This window comes from Diabrotica undecimpunctata, chromosome 10 (genome assembly GCF_040954645.1).
Source record: "Diabrotica undecimpunctata isolate CICGRU chromosome 10, icDiaUnde3, whole genome shotgun sequence".
Classification (NCBI taxonomy): domain Eukaryota; kingdom Metazoa; phylum Arthropoda; class Insecta; order Coleoptera; family Chrysomelidae; genus Diabrotica; species Diabrotica undecimpunctata.
The window spans coordinates 36211344-36235769 of record NC_092812.1 but is presented as its reverse complement, the minus strand read 5'-3'; the positions used below and the strand labels follow the sequence as shown (position 1 = coordinate 36235769).

Here is a 24426-nt window from a genome sequence, read left to right as displayed (position 1 = left end):
ATTTAAGTTATTTGTCAACTACTTACTAAATGACTCTGTATCAAAAGTCTCCTGTAGAGTTCAGGCATAAAAAAATATGAAAATAATCCCATAAAATAAATGGCGAAAGAACATTGGACCCTTAGCAATAATCCCAAATCACACACCCTCACACACACACATTTTTATTTCATTCATTTGACATCCCATTTCAGTTTGATCCACATTTTTTGTTTCAAACCAATATTTGTAATACTTTTTTAAATCTTACTACCACCATCTCTACCAGGGGATTTGTTCAATGCTAGTTTCTTTTTAAAGTTTATATCACTCGAGAATAGTTAATCGCCATACCTACCTCTCAGCTCTCCTTCTTCTTCTTTATCTAATACCACTGATCTTGTAGTTTATATTAAAATTTTTTAAGAAAAATTATTACCCAGTTAGACTTCTCAGACAATAAATAACATTCTTCTGACGGTTATAATCATAATTTTTCATCGACAACTTATTAATAACATCACTTTCTGAAAGTCGATTATAGGAAATCGTGATAAAGTAACTTTTCTTATTCTCTTACTGGAAGGAAAGTAATGACATAGTTATAGTTAATTTATTATCGACATGTGTAAATACACTAGTTCACTTTCGACGAAAGTATCGCCAGACGAGCTGTCTTCAAAATTTGGTGCAGCAGAAATTTTTCACATTAAAATCGGCAATTTTATTAAAAATGTTTATATACTTGTTCAGGTTCAGAAATACAGGGACGAGCAAGAAATTTATGTTACTTTCAGCTCATAGACTAAGTATTTTGTTACTTTCACTCAGCTACTAGATGCTGAGTATTTTATTAAAAAATGTGATTAATTATATATACATATACAAATTAAATCCATTTCGTAGGAGTAGTAAGTTATCAGTGTGTTTTCCGAAGAGGAGGACCAATAACAGATCAGATGTCGACAAAATACGATGAGTACAATATTCCGGCGAATGAATTTCTAGAGATAACTGTCTATCAAGTTCTGTTTCAAGTTTTCTTGGATTAGTGATCATATCGACATGACATATGACATCGACAAAACCTATCTGGGCAAAATTGTAGCTATGGCTTTACAGCGCAAGTCAGTGACGTAGTATAAAAGATGAATTTTTACTAAATTTGATAAAAAAACTAATTTTTTTTTAATTTCTTTTTAAACAGAGCATTCTTAAATGTAACAAGAGACCTCCGTATCTTAGAAATTCTATTTATATTTAGTCTGTCTCTTTTGCTTCCCATTTTTTAAATTTCTGATTCCCTCCATAAGTTATTGCATTGTTATTTGGCCAATTTCCTATCAAGTTGGATCTTTCTCTTCTATATTATATAGAAATCGTGTTTTATACAACTGCATAGATTTTCATAGCATTGCATCTATTTTGTTCGTTAATGAATTTTAATTGAGCAGTATATTTTTCAGCAAGACAAGATAAGCAAGGAAGACAGATAGGTGTGTCAATTTGACTAACAGACTTTTTGCTTCTTTACGAGTATATTTTTTTTATCTGTTTCATTTTATAAATACTTTTGGTAATCCTTTTCTGGTTCTTATAATATTTTTAATATCTTCTAGGGTCTTATCGCTTTTTGAAAACTTAAATTCTACCATTCATAATTAGTTTCTTGTCACTCTTGTCTTTTAATCAAGTGTACAACTAATACCAGGGCATAATTAATGCTTTTATCGTATAGCAATTTGATAAAATTTTATCGAACGCCTAGATTTTTATTAATTGACATCATCACAATTTATTTACGATAATAACTTTGATTGAAAATGGCAGTCGATGTAAATTTAAAATTAGCCTAGACATAATTATTCATTTTCCAAATATTCACACTACAATAAAAATATCTGAAGCCAAATTTTTCTTTACAAATATACATTTTTTGAATGAATCAATGTGGACTTTCTTCATTACTACCATTATAAATCGGTTATGGTCAAATAATTTTTTCACATTTGTATACTAATTGTTACAGACGAAATGTCTTATCTGGTGATATGAATCTGAGTAGAAAAGTGGTACAAGTACAAAAGTATTGTTTCGGAGAAAGTTCATTTGAAGTTCATCACCTAGTTAAGAAGCAGGATTCCCCATCTCGTTTACTGATATAATTAACAATACATTTTTTTGTTGTTGACCGATCGAAGATGATATGAGAGTAATAAATGATTTAAAATTTGGAATAAAATCTATCAAATTCAATTATCATATAAACAAAAAAAAAGGAAAAATATATATTACAGTTTTGCATTTAGATATGCCGTTCAATTCACAGTCTCTCATATATAAACAGCGCTACATGCCATGGAGAAAACTGGTTTTTATTCTTGGTTACTTTTCCACTTGTTCTTTTCATTTCGTTATTTCCATTTCTTCGATGTACCTCTGCATCTATACTTCTTTTTGCATTTTTATATTTTCTTTTAGTGTCCTTTTTTGTCTTCCCTATTTCTTCCACCTGTAATATTTTTAGAAATGCATTTCTTTTCCTTGGCATCAGTAACACGTGTTCCAACAATATAATAATTATCTGTGTCCTAGTTTTCTGTGTTAGTTTGGGACAAGTTAAAACTCTACAAAACAATAACACGCCCAGTCCTAACATAACTATAGTTCAGAGACCTGGACTCTAAAAGTAATGAAAACGTATTAGGATGTTTCGAAAGAAAAGTACTAAAGTGACTCTATGAAACAGTGAATGAAAATGGAGCGTGAAGAAGACGATATAACTTCGAACTTTATTGAATATACCAGCAACCAGATACTTATCATAAAATTAATTAAGATAGGACGTCTAACCTGGATAGGACATGTAATGCGGATGGAAAAAAATAACCTAACTAGAAAAACGCTTCTTGATAGACCCATTGACCAGAAAAGAGGAAGACCCACACAAAGTTCCTTAATAGCATCGATGAAGACATTAGAAATATGGTAATACGTGCTTGGCGGAAGAAGGCGATGGATAGGGAGGACTGGAGAGAAATTATTGAGGAAACGAGTATCTACGCAGGGTCCAGGAAGCCAGAATGGGTCTTTCGTTTGCTATGTGCTGGCACGAATCTTCATTAGCAAAGTATTCAAAACAATTATATGGAGTTTTAAGTAAAAGTACTAGGCAAGTCATCGTATCTTTTGAATTCTATTTGCTTTTTATGAAGTTGTATATATGCTTATTCCGCCATAGAATATCTTTGAATACAGGGCTTTTTATAACTATTTCATTTTAGGATCCAAGAAAGGAATTGCTTGGTACTGTTTATTCTAAACGCTGACGTTTACTGTCTTCTGTACTCGGTCCAGATACTGGCCATTTACTGTTTTCTGTACTGGGTCCCGGTACTGATTCAAGAATTGGTACCAAGCAATTCCGTTACCGTTGCAGAAGCTTCATTTTTAATTTCTGCACCTAAATTTACGCTATGAATATTTTTTTCTATTGCCGATTTACTCATAGCCTGATGGACATTGGTTGCTTCTTCATTTTTCAAATGTAACATCTTATCTGAGAAGAATGGCAATTGAAAGTTTTTGAGAGAAGGATTATCAGAAAAATACTGAACTAAAGAGAGAAAACGAAGAGGATGCAAGACAATGGATGAGTCACGAAATACAAGAATGGATGGGCCAAGAGAACATAGAGCAATAAAAGCACAAAGAATTAGATGGTATGGACACATAATGAAAAGAGAGAGGAACAATCTGTTAGGAGTTATAACGAAATGGATACCACCAGGTAAAAAAGTCAGATGCAGACCTAAACTGAGATGGAGACAACAAGTGGAAGAAGATTTAAGGAGTATGGGAATTAGAAATATAGAAAGGACAATTAAAGAGAGACAAGAATGGAGAAAAGTAGTGGAAACAGCGAAGTCACACCAGAAACTGTAAAACCAAACACAGAATGGAATGATCCCCCACACAAAAAGGATCTTCAAGTGAAAACAGCTTCAGCTTCTTCGGGAGAGTATACCTTGTGCATATATATATAACATCTCAGTAGTATCGGAAGAATAAATAAAATCAGAGACCAGGTGGTTTCTTCTTCACTTTACTGAATAGATTATTGGGTAGTCAACGAGCAAGCCTTGTTTATTTCAGTAAGCCCAAGAGGCCAGTATAAGAGGCATAAAAGAAATTTTATTAAATAAAAACATAGACAGTAGAGACATTAGAATCATATGTAACCTCTATTGGAACCAAACAGTAAAAGTGAAAGTTGAAAATGAACTGACCGGGGATATCCAGATTCGTCGTGGGATCCGCCAAGGGTGTATTTTATCACCCTTGTTATTCAATTTATACAGTGAAGCCATCTCAGAATTAGCGCTTGCCGAGGTCAGTGAGGGCCTTATAATAAACGGTGAGGTACTTAATAATATAAGATATGCTGACGACACCGTCCTTCTGGCAGGAACACTAGAAGAACTGCAACACCTAGCTGAACAACTAAATATATATTGCAACGATTATGGACTAAAAATAAATTTGAAGGAAACCAAGTTCACAAGCACAAAACATCAAAGTTAAGCTAGTACTAGATAATACTCGGAGGAATGTATACTCCATCCTAGATAAACGATACAAGTTTATAATCTACTTGAACAAACAGATGCTCAACATTATTAATGTCACATTTGATTTGATTAGCTTTAAAATGATTTCGTAACAAAATTAAAATTCCTATTCGCTATGGAAAGCGACCTTCACAGACCTGTCACGTATAACACTCCAATAAGAAAAATATATGATATATAGCTAGGTCAGAAGTAATGAACAAAAAGCTGAATATTTTGAATACATTCACCCACGAGCTACCAATGCCGCAATCCATGGTAATTTTAAAGCATAGCCTACCCTAACAACAATGTTTCTTGATGGTTTTCGAATTTATAACTCTTTTTCTCTTACTTAATAGTAAATAAAGTATAAAGGTCAAGAACTCTGAAATAGACTAAACAAACTTTTAATAATTACCTAATGTCAGTAAAGAGGTGACACCAAGAGTGACTCGCGCTGGTATAGCTTCGGGCTTGATCCAAAATGATATCCATGACATCACGACGATCAAAGCGGACGGTATATAGGTGTGAAACAAATGATAGCCAAGTCTTCTTCTCAAATTAAAGACTACTGCCAGGCAAGTGAAGTTTCCTGTAATCAATAAAAATTGCCATTGGTAACGCTGGTGTATTATTTCGCTATTGCGTAAACTAAAGACAGTTTAATTGCAGCGTGTCGATACGAAAATGATCATGGATTTATTGTAATGAAATAAGGAAAATGATACAGGTTTGTATGATAAATTAAGTGAATTAACTTTAATGCCATATAATTCTCAGCGAAGAATCAAAATGTCTCGTAAAATTTAGTAAATTGAGTAATACATTATATAAAATCAATTATTTATAGTTGATAAATGTTTAGTAATTATTTATTAATTAATTGATGGTCTTGATTCATGATTTGTGACTATATTTGTTTCCTAATAATATTATTTTTCTGTTTAACCTACTTTAGTTTTTGTTCTAGCTCCACTGCTGGCCTATTCCCGGCTTTTCCGTGCTTTTTTGTCTTCCAAAACTTCCAATCAGTTTGATACAACTATTTGTCAAATATTCTCAGTAAATATACTTTGAAAGAACGACAAAAAACCTTGTTGAGCCCCTTAAGAATACGCTAAAGTCGATTCTGTTTATTTTGTATCATTGATCGAATTCGAGGTCTTTAGCTTGTTTAGGACAGCTGGAACAGCTTAAGACAATTTTCAAATAACACATACTTGTGTTAAGCTGTTCTGTTTTAAACTGTTTGAACTCACCCAGTGATTTCAATTAAGCAGTATCGATTTTGGCTATCGAGACCATATTCTGTCTAGCTACGTGAACAGTGCATGAAGACAATAAGTTTTTAATACAAAACCAGATATAAATCATGAATAAAATGACTAAAAGTAAGTATTTATTACCTGTAGAATACTCTATGGTGCAATCAGTGGTAAAGTTGTTGGAGATGTCCAGCTGAGGCAGTTCAATATCTGGATTAACAACCAAAGGATCCGTCATATTCCATATGAACACCAAGTCGTGATCTGTATGAGATACTGTGAAATGAAGAAGTTTTGTACAATGTTCAAATGTTCTAAAGCACATGATTGGTACTTACAACTTTCTATCATCATTGAACATATTTGAGTGTCGTGTGGGTAAGTTTCGAATTTCATGGCACAGGACAACACGAGAGTTAACCTGTAAACATTGAGACGAATAAATAAAAAGTTCAAACAGTCCTAGTGTGCAATAATTCTAATGTACATTGATCCAATTCAATCAAGATATTTTGACTTTCTCAGTTCAGTTTCACAAGTACTTTAATCTGGGGGTCGTTAATTCAATCTCAGTTCTCTAACATTGTATTTATGCGATTTTACATCTTAGTCACACCTGCCATATAGTCCTATATACGCATAGGACTTCCCTATTAGTCGCTGTAACGCGCAGCATTGGAATGAAAACTTTCTTACCCAGTCTCTCCTGCGTACAGTCTCATAGCTAGGTCAGATTCGCAGTCACGGTAATATTTACTTAGAAAATAAAACATTTCTTTATATAAACTTTATGGAGTTTTCTTTAATCAATCAATACTCTTAACAGTCATTACATACTTATTTTCATCATTAATAAGTTTTTTGTGTCACCCTCTCTAAAACGGGTTTCCTTAAATTGGCAGTGGCATTGAGACGCGATACAATAAACTGAAGAAACGTTAGGGCTGTATAAAGTTCTCTCAAAGGACCCTCAGGTAAGTATTCTGTCACTCCAAAAAGAGCCAGGTGAATACACTTAGAATGGTAAAAAGACTCAAGACACTTTCAGTGTCTCAATATGTGTCTCTATAAATTTGGAAATATAGCGTACAGTGATTTAGATACGTAAGAGAAGTTTTATATCTAAACATGGCAAAATTGGATAGAAAAAAGCTAAATCTCTGCGACAGATAAGTGTGATGTCATTTGTTCTGAAGACTCCCAAAGAACTGCTATACAGGCACATTAGGGATGGTGTAGAACAGGACTTTCTACACTACGAATATTGAGAAACTTGATACATATGTGTACAATAAAATACATTAAGGAAGTAGTGATTAGGAAAAATCAAATTGAATCAAGAAACCTTAATAGGTGTTCACTCTACGAGTATCCTTGAGAGACTTTATTGATTAATATGTGAAGGAAGGAACTATTAGATACATAAAGTCGTGAAAGAATGAGACTGTGTTAGTGTGACTATCTTGTATTTATCAGAATCGACGCCACAGATCTGCAATTTAATGAGTAGAATGCCCTATTAATTATTTACAACATTCTCAAAAGAAATATGTAAAATATGTCATGTATTGTAACAACTAGAGCTAATACGACAACTTCCTTATCATATTCGTTTTTTTCAACCAAAAATTAGTAAGATTTGTCTCACGAAGTGAAGGAAACATTAAAAAAATTCGGATCTGTGAAAAACGTGTTGCCCAAAAAATAGTTCTTCCGCATTTCGGACTTTTTTCGAATTTTTTTCGATTTCGAATTTGCGGACAGTCAGTTCCGCATTTAATTTTTCCCTGATCTTTGTTTGTAAATGTGATATTTTTTATTTTACTCAGATTCCAATATTTTCTTCGGCATTTCAGTATCACCTATTGCTTATTAATAAATTATGATGAGAATTTTATGAGTACTCGTTTTTATAAGATTTTATTTAAAAGTTTTTTGCTGAGTATATTTAAATTACCCAACATTTCATTACTACAATTTTATCGAAAACCTCTGGCTAGTCTCTTACCCCACGATTTTTACATCAAAGAAAAAGTGTTATTATCCATTTGATCTCTATACGTTTTATGACCGTGAGACATGTCACAATCAAGATTGCTCTACAAGATATTATAAATATTATATAAACGGTACTTTATTTGGTACATTATTTCAAATTATGTAAGACATTAAAATAGTAGACATATTTCGGTATTGAATTTTTTCTCCCACAGTCACAACTTCGTCGCTGCAAGCTGGTTTTAAAAACTATTTTTAATAGATTTATATATAATCAAAGTTAAATATCAAACCAAAACACATATTTTTGTGGAATAGCAAAAATATCTAGTCATATATGTTGCAATAAATTCAAACTTTCTATCGTTCTTCGTGAACTCACTAATTTTTGATTCCTCTTCTCGATCATCTCTTTTGTCGATTTAGCATAGGTATTTTGTGTTCGGGAGGGGGAATTTGTTAGCTTTATCTCAAATGATTATTGTCTGATATAACGCTATCGATATAAAAAAGTATTAATGAGAAGATACATCATACTCACTTGGACATATACAACAACGTTTTATCGTGATACAGCCACAGGTAGTGATTGGGTATCGTCATTTCGTGAAAAGTAACACTTTTTGCATTCTTAAAAAAACAATCTGGCCTCCAAATGTTATGCAACCACTCAACATCCAGGATCCTGTATTCTTCGCTCATATTTTCTGGCAGACGCAGCCTGGGATCTCTCCAACTTTGAGCTAGAAATATGTCGGTGACGTATGTCTGAAAATAGGTAGTTTAGTACTCGTTTAATAGTATAAATTAATTGTTAGATATGCAATCACAAATCAACAAGTTCATTAATTTAAATTATTTTAAATAATCATTTCTTTACTCTAAATTAAAATATTCAATTAAGATAATTGCTTTGAATCCATAAAGTTAATTAAGATAATTTGAATTGTTTGTACGATCTAATAGACTTCAAGTCCATGGGAAACTGTAGTGGTGTCAGAAAGTAAGTACAGGAATAGAAAGAAAGGAATAGGTGAGATCAAAATAAGTAAAAAGGTTAGATAAAGATGCATATTGTCCCTACTATCGTTAAATCTGTACATAGAAAACATATTTATTGAAGTATTCAATGATGTAGATAAAAGTGTATCTATAAAAGGGGGAATGAAGAATAAGAGAATAAAATCTTAAATAGACAGGAAAGTTATGTGATAGATCATTTACTTATCTTTTTAACAACACCCCGTATTTTTATTTTGGATATGTGAATCTCGGAAAAAAACAAAATCTACACATTCCTTGTCTTATAAGATTAGTAATTCCAACGTACCATTGACTCCTCATTGATAGAATCTAACGAAAGAACTGTAACATGGAAATACACTATGGTTGGCTGTCCTTGTAGCTTTGGAGCCCTGTTTTTATCGTAATTTTTAGGTTTTATTGGCAGGATGTCTCGAAGTGACAAGCTGGTTTCTTCGATGTAATCATTGATTCTGTGTCGTGTGTGATTTGCGCCACTAAAAATACAGAAAAAAGATTTATTATAGTTCGTATTTGTATCAGAAATAATTTTTTAATGCAAATATAAAACTGATATTGACTGAGTCAATATTGATTTCAAAACATTTGTCTTTGTCATCTTTGAAACAGTTCTGTGTCAAAAAGATTCTTGACTCATGCCATCTTTCTCCAGTCTTACTAAAAGCAGTCACAAGCATCTTTGAAGGTAACTAAAACTTTTACGGAATTATTCCTTATTATAATACTGCAAGTAACCGAAAGACACTTGTCCACTCTGAGTAAAGCAACCATCAAAGCAAAAGTAGGTGGAGGCTGTCCACAAGGAGTAGTTCTGTCCCCTCTACTTTGCGCAATCTTGGTAGATGATCTCCTCAGAAAGCTTTTATTGTCTAGGATATGCTGACGATATAGCGATCGTTGTTAGGGGCAGGTTTGCTCAGGTAGTGTCTGAGAGAATGCAAGCAGCCCTAAATATAGTTGACGACTGGTGTAAACAAGAGAGACTGATAGTCAATGCTAAGAAAACACAAATCGTCAACTTCACCAAAAAAACAGCACTACAAGGCCTAAAACCACCGGTGCTGGGAAGAAAAGAGATTTCATTTGCCAAAGAAACAAAATACCTTGGGGTAAATTTTGATCATAGGCTTACATGGAATACTCACATTCTGAAAACCACACAGAAAGCTACTATGTCCCTGGGCAGATGTAGAAGAATGTGCGGTAAGAATTGGGGACTTAACCCCAAAATGACCTCTCTATGGTTATACACAAGGGTTATTAGACCCATGATAACCTATGACTCGGTGACGTGGTGGACACAGACAGAGCAAGTGGGAAAAATAAGGCTGCTAGGTAATACACAAAGGCTAGCATGCCTGTGTATTATGGGGGCCATAAAAACAACTCCTACTGCATCGTTGGAAGTCCTGCTGAATCTACCACCACTTCATATCTTTATACAGGACGAAGCCAGATCAGTGATGCACAGATTAATCCATAGTCAGCGACATATAAGCCAGATGCATGGTAATGACAACAGGAAGCTAATCGAGGAGCTAAACGCCGATATTGTGATGGGGAAACCTATCGATGCAACAGCTACGAGATATAGCTCTAATAATAAGTTCACAATTAAGATACCAGGCAGGGAAGACTGGAATAAAGGTGTACCCATACAAGCTGTTGCTACCTGGTACATGGATGGCTCAAAAACATCGGAAGGTGTGGGAGCTGACATAGTAGGGACAAGTCAAGGGATACATTTCCCCCCGGTAAGTCTATCTAAGAATGTGACAGTTTTCCAGGCGGAAAAACGGCAATATATCACTGCGTGGAAGAAATAGAAAGGCAGGAAAGAACTTCTGTTCAGTTGCTATCTTCACAGATAGTCAGACAGCACTTAAGGCACTCAATTCTTAGCTAGTATGGGATTGCGTGTGTTCCCTAAATAAACTAGGAGACCGTAGCAAGGTTACGGTAGCCTAGGTACTGGGGCACGAGGGTCATAAGGGCAATGAAAAAGCAAATGAAATGGCCAAAAAAGGCTCATAAATGCCATTCATTGGACCGGAACCATTCTGTGGCGTTGCAAAGTCAGTAACAAGAACGGCTACAAGTAAGTGGATAGCTCACAAATCTCTGGAATGGTGGAGGAATTCACCAGGACAAAGACAGGCGAAACAGTTCATTACAGAACATGTGCCAAAATTTACGGCAGACCTAGTAAGCAAAGACAGGAAAACAGTCAAAGCCATAGTAGGTCTTCTAACAGGGCACTGTAAGCTGAATGGGCACTTGAAGCTGATGGGATTATCAGATGATGACCTGTGCACCTCGAAGAAAAAAACAGCAGAGCACATTTTATGTCAGTGTTACAGTTTGGCAAATGTGCGGCTCTTGTCATTAGGAGAAGAAAATCCATCGGCCAATAGCTACATGGAAGGTACAGTCTCGAATCTACTAGACTTTATAAAAAGGGTCAGGCTAGAGAATGTTATCTAGGACTAGAGGACCATAATAGATCTGAAAAGGTCGCAGTGGAATAGGCCAAAAGCCACCTCTCTAAATCTAATCTAATCTAACCGAAAGACAAGTATTGGAAAGACTTACAAAGAATGAGGCAATGAAAAATACTTTTAGGTAACTATAACCATCGATGGTATAATGTATTATATTTGTACAAAAAAGGACTACTTATTTTAACAGGAATACTAGTGATACTTCAGGAACCCCAGAGCAGATTAGCTGATATAGAAGAAGAAGCTTTACCTAAATTACCTATAAAACCATTAGATAATGCAAGAAAATAAGAACAGAATTATATTTTATAGGTCGCAATGTGACTTAAGTATTAAGTAGCTAACAAAACGCATACGATGTTATTAAAAAAATGTTTTGTATATTGTTCCAACTATCGGTTTTTCCTGTAAAAATACGTTCTTAAACCATTAAACGATTTTAAGTTGTTCTCATTTCAAGCTGGACGACTCATTTATCATTGAAAGCAGCCAATATTACCAAATTTCTTTCTAAAGGTTTTATTAACCAATACCTACAATTGTCGATGAAACCTTGGATATTACGAATCAGATATCTAAGAACAAAGTGTTAGCCAACATCCTCGTTTAAACCGTATAGTTCTAATTTCATAGTAAGACGAAACAAACTTTCAACTTTAACATTTTAAATTTATGTATTAATTAGTCTATATTTTTCTCGGAGCGATCAGGCGGGATGAAAAATAAGTCTATAAATAATTTGACGCATTATTTTCATTCTTTACATAACAAAGCGATGTTAAATGTTATAGTCGCTGGTAATTAAGAACAAATCTTACGTACTTTCTCTGCTGTAGTTCTAAAAGTCTAGAAATATTTTTAAATTACTTTTTGCTATATAAGTTTTACAAAACATTCTTTAGATATATGTTGATTGTTTGACTATGGTTATGGTTAGTTTCATACGAGCTTTAAATTCTTCTTTAGTTTTAAGTAAAGTTTTAAAAGGAATTTGAGTTCATGATCACATATTAGTCCATTTAAAGAAGTCATTATTATTATATAATATTATTTGTTCTTTAGCTAGCACATACCACTTGAATACAAATTATTTGTATACAAAATGTCAATTTTGGGACGCTAAAGCAGAAAAAAGTTTACCACTGTTACTCCCGGGCTTTCCCTTAAAATCTCCCCCCCCCCCCCGGAAAACGGGAAATAATCGATTTACCAAGAATGTGTACATCATAGAAAAAAATGTTTCAAATAAAAAATGTAGCTAAGATTATTTTAAATAAAAACGTTAATTACCATTTTTTGTGTGGAATGAACTGTTGTGTCAAAAATAACGATTGAATCGATCGGCCATTTTGAATGTCAGTTATGCTCAATAAAATTTGTATCAGCTCGACAGTAAAAATTCAAGATCTTTTGATCCAAGTGTCCTATCGAAAAAAATCAAGATGCCTTTTAAAGGTAAGAAGAGCAGCTTTTGTATGCATTTTTTTTTTGTTTTGTCGCAAATGATCTTAATTTTTATAAAGGTGTTAAACATATTATTTCGTATATCAAAGCATACTGAGAATACCTTGGACAGACAGAGTGACCAACACAGAGGTATTAAGACGAATGGGCAAAGAGGTGGAATTGTTAACAACTGTTAAAAGGAGGAAAGCGTCATACCTGGGCCATGTGTTCCGTAATGATAAGTACAGTCTGCTACAGCTTATCGTGGAAGGCAAGATTGAAGGTAGAAGAGGTTTGGGCAGAAAGAAGAAATCCTGGCTGAGAAACTTGAGAGAATGGTTTCAAATAACAGAAGCTGCGAACATAATACATGCGGCACAAAACAGAGAAACCTATCGTGTGATGGGCGCCAACCTTCGGTAGAAGACGGCACATAAAGAAGAGTTTAATAAATAAAGGTGGCGCTATTTTTGCCATTTTTTATAATTCTCCTGAGATAAATACAATGTATTCCTGTCAATGACCGGTCACTATGGACTTTCCATAACTAGAATCTAATCTCTAACAGGTTGACTGCCGATCTATAGTTTAAGATCACGGCTGATGCCAAACATTTTATTTGCTATATTTAAAATTTGTTTTGCAAAATGTAAAATAAAAAGTAGGTCATAAAAGATTAAAGAGTTGATTTTTTGTACAAAACGTAAGAAAAAACTCACTCCGATCGGAGTGGTTGGCGTCGCGTATGAAAATCTTTATTAGGTGCCGAATACTCCGATCGGAGTGTACATGTATATTGTAAACTTAACAAAATACAGGTTGCATTTCAAAAACAAATTTAATATAACTTTTTATACAGTTCTGTGATATTCATAAAAATATTGGAGACAAAAACCAGGTTTTCCAGGACATATTTTACATTCATGGACTGTTTGCTTCCGGATTTTTCTCAATCTGCATGCTTTGCATTCTTTTCTTTTCACCCTTTTAGATTCTTTAGTTCCCTTTATCTCTTTTGTCGTTTCTTCTATTTTGCTAATAGTATAAGCAATGTTCGCTGTATGAGTAGAAACTGTAGGTAAATGTACAATATCGCGCCCGGCTAGCAAACTACTAATTATGTGTAACAGAAAATCGTACAAACGTAAATTATCAGACTGAGAATACTTATTGAACATGTACAGATATTTTTTTGTACCAACGGATGGTTTTACGATCACATGGATAATAAGCCATCATTTGGTCTTGCCTGTCTACTCCGGACATAAACGCATTGTACCCAATTGTAGACTCGGGTTTTTCTGATTCCTGTCCTCGTTTGTTTCTAAAAACACCCATTTCACTGCCAAACTCTGTACTAATGTATGGCACATTACGTTTGTCACCCCATTTTCCAACATGTACTCCATCAGAAAATGTTATATTCTCTCCCCGTTTTAAGTTTGCTGTCATAACCTCTTTTGGATTGTATTTTCTATCTAATCTTAGAGTTCCAGTACAGTATGTATTTTTCTGTGGTAACTTAGACGCCAACTCAACACTGTTATAAAAATTATCTAGATATACGGCATGTCTCTTACCAAGTTTCTCTTCAAGTAAATGTAACACTATTTTTCCGCGTGTCCGATTCCACTATATACAGCTGAAGATCCCTTGTAAATTCGAAATTTCAAAATTAGGCTATTTGATTCTGTAAGCGTGTATAATTTAATGCCATACTTATGGAGCTTGTATTGAATATACTGCTTGAATTGTAGACGACCCCTCCACAGCACCATAGCTTCATCCAACGATAGCTCTCTTCCAGGGTAATAAATCTCATTCATTTTTTTATTGAAAAAATCTACTACAGATCTTATCTTTCCAAGACGATCAACTGCAGCTGTTTCTGGAGTCGTAAAATGCAAACAGCTCAATATTAGAAGGAATCTATTTCGTGCCATATATTTTCTAAAAACTGGTATGTCAAATAAAAAGTCAGTTTTCCAGTAGTCGTTTAGAGGACTCAAATAAATTGTTCTTGTTTGGAGCAACAGACCCAAAAATATTTTTAATTCGTCCACAGTTAACTGTTTCCAAGCTGTAATTCGAGATTTGGCAGATATTTCTAGACGTAAAAATACCTCAACTGCATAAGAATTTTTATTTTCTACCACAGCTTGCAAGAATGTGTCGTCAAAGATCATTTGAAAAAAATCGAGTGGTGTACCACTGGATTTTTTTCACTGGCACTAGTAAATTTTGAGTTTCCTTAAACACAAGTTGCTTTAGTTTACCTGTATTACTCCATTGTTTAATATTAGAATTTGGTACTTCTTGATTAGTAATATTATTAGAAATATTGCTATGTTCCTCGTCAGTCTCGGAACTTGAACTGGACTCACCGTCATCTATATTCGGATTAAATTCATCACTACTGTCGTCATTTTCCAAATACCATAATAATTCTTCTTCACCTAACTTTTGTTTTTTGTTAATGTTTCTTTTGTAAATATTAAGTCTTTTATTATTAACACCAGAAGGTTCAGCTTTACTGTTCATTTTTAACCTCAAATTATCACCGAACCACAAACGAAACTGCGAAACCAACAAATGCACGTGTAAAAACAAAGTCTTATCAGGCACGCCTGGGACTGGAATGCGGCTATAAACCAACGCCAATGAAATAATAAAGTGTAAAAGTTTCAACTTTCATATTACAAACAAACAAATCAGATTTAAAAAGGTTACAAAAAAGAATAGTAACAAAAAATGTGATATGAGAAGACTAAAAGATAAGGAAACAAAGGAGACAGTCGCACGGATTCATTCAGAAAAGCTAAGCAACATGGAGCAAGCGTATGATGCAGAAGATCAAAGAATAACAAAAGAATGTACCTACAAAAATATTCAGAGACAAATAAGAACCGAAATACGAAAGGCCAAAGAAAATTATTTAAAAACACAGTGTGAAGAGATAGAGTTGTTGAAAAAAAAACGCGATACTTTTCATATGCATAAAAAGGTAAAACAAGCAGCTGGTCTTCAAAAATACATAACAGTTCCTCCGTCCTACATGTGTAAAGACCACTTACCAATGACATATGTCATATATGACATATGACATATGTTTAAACGGAGTAATACCAAGATCATGGCTGAATTCAACGTTTATTGCTCTACCAAAGAAAACAAAATTCGTATCCTGCAATAATTTCCGGACCATCAGCTTATTGAGTCACATTTTAAAGTTATTTCTAAAAATCATACATCAAAGGATATAAGACTATGCGAAGAAAAAATCCGCCGTACACAGTTTGGTTTTGGAACGCAGTGGGTACGAGAGAGGCTCTCTTTAGCATAAAAATGCTATTTCAACGATGTAGAGATGTGAATGTTGCGATATTTATGCATTTCATTCATTATCATAAAGCATTTGATATAGTAAAACACGACAAGCTGATGGAGATATTAACAAATATTGAGGTAAACTTTTTTGCATATTTTTTGGGCCCCAAAATTGATATTCTCGGCAAAATTCAGCTTGTTCGTATGATTTTTAGGGGTCATATCTCAAATAAGGCTAGCGAAAAAATTTATTATTTTAGTACTTTTGTAATTATACCCAGAAATGTCAAAGATACAAACCAACCATGGTTATTAAAACTCGAGTAAGTAAAAAAAAATTAATAACCCCTAATAAAGGTTCTACATTCATACATTCAGTATAAATTTTAATAATTTAGACCTTCTTAGTTGTCATCAGCTGAAAAGTTGATCAATAAGATGTCTAAGGCCATGCATTTACTATAATATGCAAACTATTTTCTATTATAAAGGTCACAATTGATTTTAGAAACCCCCTTTACAGTTTCTCCTTCTAAAGAATTTCAAGGTATTAACAATCTACCTGTTCTTAATTTTATTTGTATATAATGCTTATCATTTTATTAATCAATTTGTCTAATGCAATCACTTTGGCTGTTATAAAAGAATCTAGCAATTTGATCCAATTTTAAAATCTGATTTCATTGGGCTACAGGGTGTTTGCGAAGTAATCTAAAATATTTTTGTGGATAACTTCTCATTTATTTTTAAGACGAAAAGTTGATGTAAATGTGTGTGATAAATTGTATCGCTATTTATGTACAGGGGTTTAAGTATAAAATATATTACACACTTCGACAAAATGAAAATTTTTTGTTTTCGCTAAGTATAATTTTTGTTAATTCGTGTCTAATTAATTGAAGAACAGCTGACGAATATTTAGGAACCACGTTTCTTCTTCGTATGTTTGTTGGTTATGTTGTAAAAAAAGGGGATAGTAGTACAAAAAATGAATCTTTCTCAAACAGAAATTTTTGAATTTGTGATTTTTTTCCACTTTTTTTCCATTTTGAACTTTTGTGCCCGTAAAAATCATTGGTTTGACGATGAATGCAAGAATGCAACAAAAAAATGAAACCTACAGAAATATGCTTATCCGATGAACAAGAACAACTGTAGAGAATTACCAGACAAAGAGAAGAGAAGATAAGAGACTACACAAAAGAAAAAAACCGAAATCATTTAAATAAGGAACTTAAATTTATAGAACACCTCAACAGAGAGAAAGAATTTAGAACATTCTATAACAAAGTTAACAGAAAATAATTCAAGGCAACTCCAAGACAATGCAGAAATCAGAATGGCGACCTATTAATAACAAGAAAAGATGTATTGAATAGATGGGTGAAATACTTTAACCAAGCAATTAATATAGAGGAACAAGAAGAAAACCTAGAAGACGAAAGAGATAAGGTAAGAGGAACCACCAACGATTCTTGAAGTTAAAGATGCAGTTAAAAAACTAGCCAGAAACAATTCATCCGAATGATTGTGTTTTGTAAGATACGATTTTGAAAATACTGTTATGTTTTTATTAATTCTAATTTATTTTTCTTATTTTAATTTACTAAAACACGATTATTTATATCAATTTATTAAACCACTGTACAACAATTTATTTGACTAATAATTACATAATTTATCTAGACGGACGTTACATTTGAAACCAGTGGTGCACCGAGGGGGGGTTTTGGGGGTTAAACCCCCCCCAGGACCCTATTCCGACACTGATACTCACACATTTTGAGGACTCAAAATGGAGGTAACATCATAAAAAAAATTTTGGTGACCAACCAAACCCCCCCCCCCCCCCCCCCGAGGCAAATTCTAGGTGCGGTACTGTTTGAAACGCGTCGCGATCTTCTTCTCTGAGTCTGCTGTAATTGTATTGTTTCCTCTCTCTGCTGTCCCTGTTTCCTCCAGCTTCTTTTCCATCTCTTTCCATATCTTTTCTTCGAAGGCCAATATATCGGCAGCAACTTGTTTTCTTAACGAAGACACTCTATCGTCAAGAGCAGACATCTCAGAAGTGACTTTAGAGATGTTAACAGAAACTTTACTTTCCAGAGAAGAAATCTCGTTAGAAACTTTATTTTCTAATGAAACGATGTCGCCGGATACTTTGTTCTCCAATGATGCGATGTCACCAGAAACTTTGTTCTCTAATGATGCGATGTCACCAGAAACTTTTAAAATATCGCCAGAAACTTTCGAAATCGACGAGAGGACAGCATCTTCAAATATATAAGTCTCTGGGTCCAGCCCTTCTTCCTGCAAAGCGTTTTTTAGTCGTTGGACTAACTCAGCCTTTTTCCCGGTAGAAGCTAATTCTCTGTTCTCGAGATGTCTTCTTAAAGTCGTCACTGTGAACTCATAAATCGTAGTCATTTTCACAAATTTACTTCTGACACCACTGTTTTGGGTCAGAATTTATCGTAACAATACTATTCATGAAGAATTTCTATTTTGTAAATCTCTGTCAACAACAAGAACAACGGTCGAAGAAATATTTTATCTGATTGATAGCTACATTAATGACAATGGAATTGAATGGAATAAATGTGTGGGACCAAGTAGCGATGGAGCACAGGCAATGGCATGCGCTCGTACTGGACTTTTTCGAGGATCAAAGCCGTAGCACCAGAATGTGTTTGGGTGCATTATAGGATCCGCAAAGAGGTATTAGCTGTCAAAAAAACGCCACTGCTTTTAACTGAATCTATATCTCGCCCACCGAACACAAGAGTAATCTCTGCTTTGTGCAAATAAATGGGAAGTAAACATAAACATCTTATTTTACACTGCAAAGTACGTTGGCTATCAAAAATGAATGTTTGAAAAAGACTTATTGAATAAAAGGAAGAAATTTCAGTATTGTTAGAACAACATCCATCAACGGCTAGGGATGCAATATTTTAATTTAAAGACAGTTTTCATGATGTCAATTGGTTAATCAAGATAACCTACTTTTGTGATATTTTTGACATCTTGAGAAATTTAAATATAACATTACAAAATAGCAATGTAACTGTATTTATAGTACAAAAAAAGGTGAAAGCTGCAACAAAAAAACTTAATTTGTGAACACGTCGCGCGGATGCAGGAAATTACAAAGCTAACAGAACTACAAAGAAGTATAACGTGAGTTTATTGCCAGATGAGATTTCAGCGGCTTTCGAGGAACACCTGCTAGGACTGAAGGCAAATTTGAAGGAACATTTTCCCCATTCACAGCAACAAAGCATGGATAAGGAATTCATTTACAATGGACGTAGAATCCGAGACAGGACTTCCGGATTGAGATATTGAGTCAAAGACATATTTGACAAAATACCACTGATAGATTTTTGTCTGTCTTGCCGCTCTTGAGTACCCAGTTTTAACAGAAAAAGCGATAAATTCCTTTTGTTACGACCTATAAGTATGAGGCAGAATTTTCAACACTAGTTTTCCTCAAAAATAAATATAGGAACTGTTTGGAAATCGAACCGGGACCTGAGGATAAATTTAACATCTTTTCATCCAAACGTGAAGTCTTTAGTTAACCAGAAAGAACTGCATACTTCTCATTAATAAAGTATTTGATTTTTATTTGTTTAAGCTAATGATTTTTTATTAAAATATATAAAACTATAGTAAATATTTAAATATGTTTTCTTGTACACACATACAAACACACCAGGGTATTCAAAAAAAATTAGTGGGCCACGAAGGATTAGCACAAAAATATCCGGGCCACGGAAAAATAAGTTTGGGAAATGCTGCTATACACCAAATAAAAAAATAATTCTCTTTCGCTTCTACGCTTCTTGGTACAACTCATAAGGACAGCTAAATTATACGAAAACATTATTTCTTTGCTGGAATATACTTATTTTATCTGTGGATAATATAAATAAATAACCTACTTTACGAAGAGACAATAATACTAGAGCTACTAAAGCTAGAGCTCCTGCTAAAGAAGAAAGATCATTTTAGAAATTAGAGCACGGCAGTTGTGTTGTGTTATCATAGGATTAAAATAGCCACTAAAAAAAGGATGTACCTACCTACTTCGACCAAAAAATGTATAAATTACAATGCTGAGTAAAAGTCTACCCTAACCTTGTAGAATATCGGGAAGACAAATCTTGATGTCATTAAAAAAAACTGTTACATTCATACAACGCAAACGCATGTATTGTGAACTCTGTCTTTTCGCGACATTTTAAGTTATGTTATATAAGCTCGCAAATAAAAATGTATAAAACTATTAATTGTTAAACTCATAATCCATGATGACGCAATAAATATCTTTTAAGATTGTATGCTTTTATAACCATTTGACATCACCTCGAGAGTTGGGCAATTTAACGGAGTGTTTATTTTAAACATCGGCATTTTATTTAACGAAATGAATCATGGGAAAACAAAAATCACCAACCAGCACTTTTTTAAAATATCTCTTATAAAAATACCATGGTTATAAAATATAATATCCATTATATATGTATGTAGCTCCACAAATATTTTCTTGCATGTTATTCACTAAATATTTTTAATTGAGAATAAATCACAATAAACACTACATTTTTTTATTTTATTTGGACGTTTCAATTTCCAATGTGGAAATCGTTTCCAAAAAAATCCTGAAACAAAAATTGTTACAAAAAAACTATTATTTGACATAATATTATAGCAAGTATGTTAAACAATGAAGAAATGATTCAAACAAATGAGTTAAGAGATCAATTAAAAGATAATGAGGAGGAACATGTAGAGGAACCAACAGAACAGAAAATTCAATGCTTGAAAACGGTAAAAGGGCAGTGGAAAATGGAATTCTAGTAGAAATCTCAGCAGCACGCTGTTGCCTACGCGATCGAGGCCAACTATGTCAATTTTAAAAGATATAACTTATCAATAACTCGTTGTTGATTGACGACAAAATTGACGCTAAAATAGCCGATTAACCAAATTTGATAAAAATTCAAGGGTACCCCATTGGAAAATTCTTGCCAAATTTTACAAAACAAAATTTTGTTTAATATTTTGGTACATGCACTTGGACCAGCTGATTTCAAACACGTATTTTTTTCCGATCCCTTAACCCCAGTTTGCCGGAAAAGAGGAAAAATCGAATTAAAAAATCTACAGTTTTTTCGATTTTCCGGCAAAACGGTGCATAATTTTTAGCCACATGTTTTGATTTTTTTATTCAGCAAGTCACCCTTAATCGAAATAATTCAAATTTTAAACAAAATATACACTTTTAATTTTCTCGATAATTTCAGCGAATACATACATCCAAGTGGAAATTTTTCTCACGAACCGTTAGATGTAGGAAAATTCTGAGGGCGGCAAAAGAACAAGCAGCCAATTTTATGTAAGAGATGTCCATTCGCTTGACTCTCGGATTAAAATTGACGCCAACATAGCCCATTAACGAAATTTGATAAAAATCCAATGGTCTACAGTTTTTTCGATATTCCGGCAAAACGGTGCATAATTTTTAGCCACATGTTTAGATTTTTTTAATCAGCAAGTCACCCTTAATCGAAATAATTCAAATTTTAAACAAAATATACACTTTTAATTTTCTCGATAATTTCAGCGAATACATACATCCAAGTGGAAATTTTTCTCACGAACCGTTAAGTGTAGGAAAATTCTGAGGACGGCAGAAGAACGAACAGCCAATTTTATGTAAGAAATGTCCATTCGCTTGACTCTCGGATTAAAATTGACGCCAACATAGCCCATTAACGAAATTTGATAAAAATCCAATGGTCTACAGTTTTTTAGATTTTCCGGCAAAACGGTGCATAATTTTTAGCCACATGTTTAGATTTTTTAATCAGCAAGTCACCCTTAATTCAAATAATTCAAATTTTAAACAAAATATACATTTTTAATTTTCACGAAATTTTCAGCAAATACAGAGATCCAAGTGGAAATTTTTCTCACGAACCGTTAGATGTAGGAAATTTCTGAGTATGGCAGAAGAACAAGCGGCCAATTTTATGTAGGAAAAGCAGACCAAAATTGACGTCAATATAGCCGATTAACCAAATTTGATAAAAATCCAAGGGTACCCCCTTGGAAAATTTTTGCCAAATTTTACAAAAAAAAAATTTTGTTTAATGTTTTGGTACATGCACTTGGTCCAGCTGATTCCAAACATGTATTTTTTTCAGATCCCTTAACCCCCGATTTCCGGAAAAGAGGAAAAATCGAATTAAAAAATCTACAGTTTTTTCGATTTTCCGGCAAAACGGTGCATCATTTTTAGCCACATGTTGGGATTTTTTTAATCAGCAAGTCACCCTTAATCGAAATAATTCAAATTTTAAACAAAAATATAAACTTTTAATTTTCTCGATAATTTCAGCGAATACATACATCCAAGTGGAAATTTTTCTCACGAACCGTTAGATATATGAAAATTCTGAGGGCGGCAAAAGAACAAGCAGCCAATTTTATGTAAGAAATGTCCATTCGCTTGACTCTCGGATTAAAATTGACGCCAACATAGCCCATTAACGAAATTTGATAAAAATCCAATGGTCTACAGTTTTTTCGATTTTCCGGCAAAACGGTGCATAATTTTTAGCCACATGTTTTGATTTTTTTAATCAGCAAGTCACCCTTAATCGAAATAATTCAAATTTTAAACAAAATATACACTTTTAATTTTCTCGATAATTTCAGCGAATACATACATCCAAGTGGAAATTTTTCTCACGAACCGTTAGATGTAGGAAAATTCTGAGGGCGGCAAAAGAACAAGCAGCCAATTTTATGTAAGAAATGTCCATTCGCTTGACTCTCGGATTAAAATTGACGCCAACATAGCCCATTAACGAAATTTGATAAAAATCCAATGGTCTACAGTTTTTTCGATATTCCGGCAAAACGGTGCATAATTTTTAGCCACATGTTTAGATTTTTTTAATCAGCAAGTCACCCTTAATCGAAATAATTCAAATTTTAAACAAAATATACACTTTTAATTTTCTCGATAATTTCAGCGAATACATACATCCAAGTGGAAATTTTTCTCACGAACCGTTAAGTGTAGGAAAATTCTGAGGACGGCAGAAGAACGAGCAGCCAATTTTATGTAAGAAATGTCCATTCGCTTGACTCTCGGATTAAAATTGACGCCAACATAGCCCATTAACGAAATTTGATAAAAATCCAATGGTCTACAGTTTTTTAGATTTTCCGGCAAAACGGTGCATAATTTTTAGCCACATGTTTAGATTTTTTAATCAGCAAGTCACCCTTAATTCAAATAATTCAAATTTTAAACAAAATATACATTTTTAATTTTCACGAAATTTTCAGCAAATACAGAGATCCAAGTGGAAATTTTTCTCACGAACCGTTAGATGTAGGAAATTTCTGAGTATGGCAGAAGAACAAGCGGCCAATTTTATGTAGGAAAAGCAGACCAAAATTGACGTCAATATAGCCGATTAACCAAATTTGATAAAAATCCAAGGGTACCCCCTTGGAAAATTTTTGCCAAATTTTACAAAAAAAAAATTTTGTTTAATGTTTTGGTACATGCACTTGGTCCAGCTGATTCCAAACATGTATTTTTTTCAGATCCCTTAACCCCCGATTTCCGGAAAAGAGGAAAAATCGAATTCAAAAATCTACAGTTTTTTCGATTTTCCGGCAAAACGGTGCATCATTTTTAGCCACATGTTGGGATTTTTTTAATCAGCAAGTCACCCTTAATCGAAATAATTCAAATTTTAAACAAAAATATAAACTTTTAATTTTCTCGATAATTTCAGCGAATACATACATCCAAGTGGAAATTTTTCTCACGAACCGTTAGATATATGAAAATTCTGAGGGCGCCAAAAGAACAAGCAGCCAATTTTATGTAAGAAATGTCCATTCGCTTGACTCTCGGATTAAAATTGACGCCAACATAGCCCATTAACGAAATTTGATAAAAATCCAATGGTCTACAGTTTTTTCGATATTCCGGCAAAACGGTGCATAATTTTTAGCCACATGTTTAGATTTTTTTAATCAGCAAGTCACCCTTAATCGAAATAATTCAAATTTTAAACAAAATATACACTTTTAATTTTCTCGATAATTTCAGCGAATACATACATCCAAGTGGAAATTTTTCTCACGAACCGTTAAGTGTAGGAAAATTCTGAGGACGGCAGAAGAACGAGCAGCCAATTTTATGTAAGAAATGTC

At 33.5% G+C, this 24426-nt stretch overlaps 1 protein-coding gene across 1 annotated transcript in view; it reads right to left on the bottom strand.

Moving 5' to 3' along the window:
• The window catches only part of HisCl1 (Histamine-gated chloride channel subunit 1), a 33885-nt gene that overhangs the window by 5597 nt on the left and 3862 nt on the right, over positions 1–24426 (bottom strand). The window contains exons 2-6 of the mRNA XM_072546605.1: positions 9189–9378; positions 8400–8626; positions 6199–6281; positions 6002–6136; positions 5011–5187 (exon numbers count right to left, since the gene is read on the bottom strand). Coding sequence (XP_072402706.1) covers positions 5011–5187; positions 6002–6136; positions 6199–6281; positions 8400–8626; positions 9189–9378 — 812 coding nt within the window. The remainder of the gene's footprint in view (positions 1–5010; positions 5188–6001; positions 6137–6198; positions 6282–8399; positions 8627–9188; positions 9379–24426) is intronic.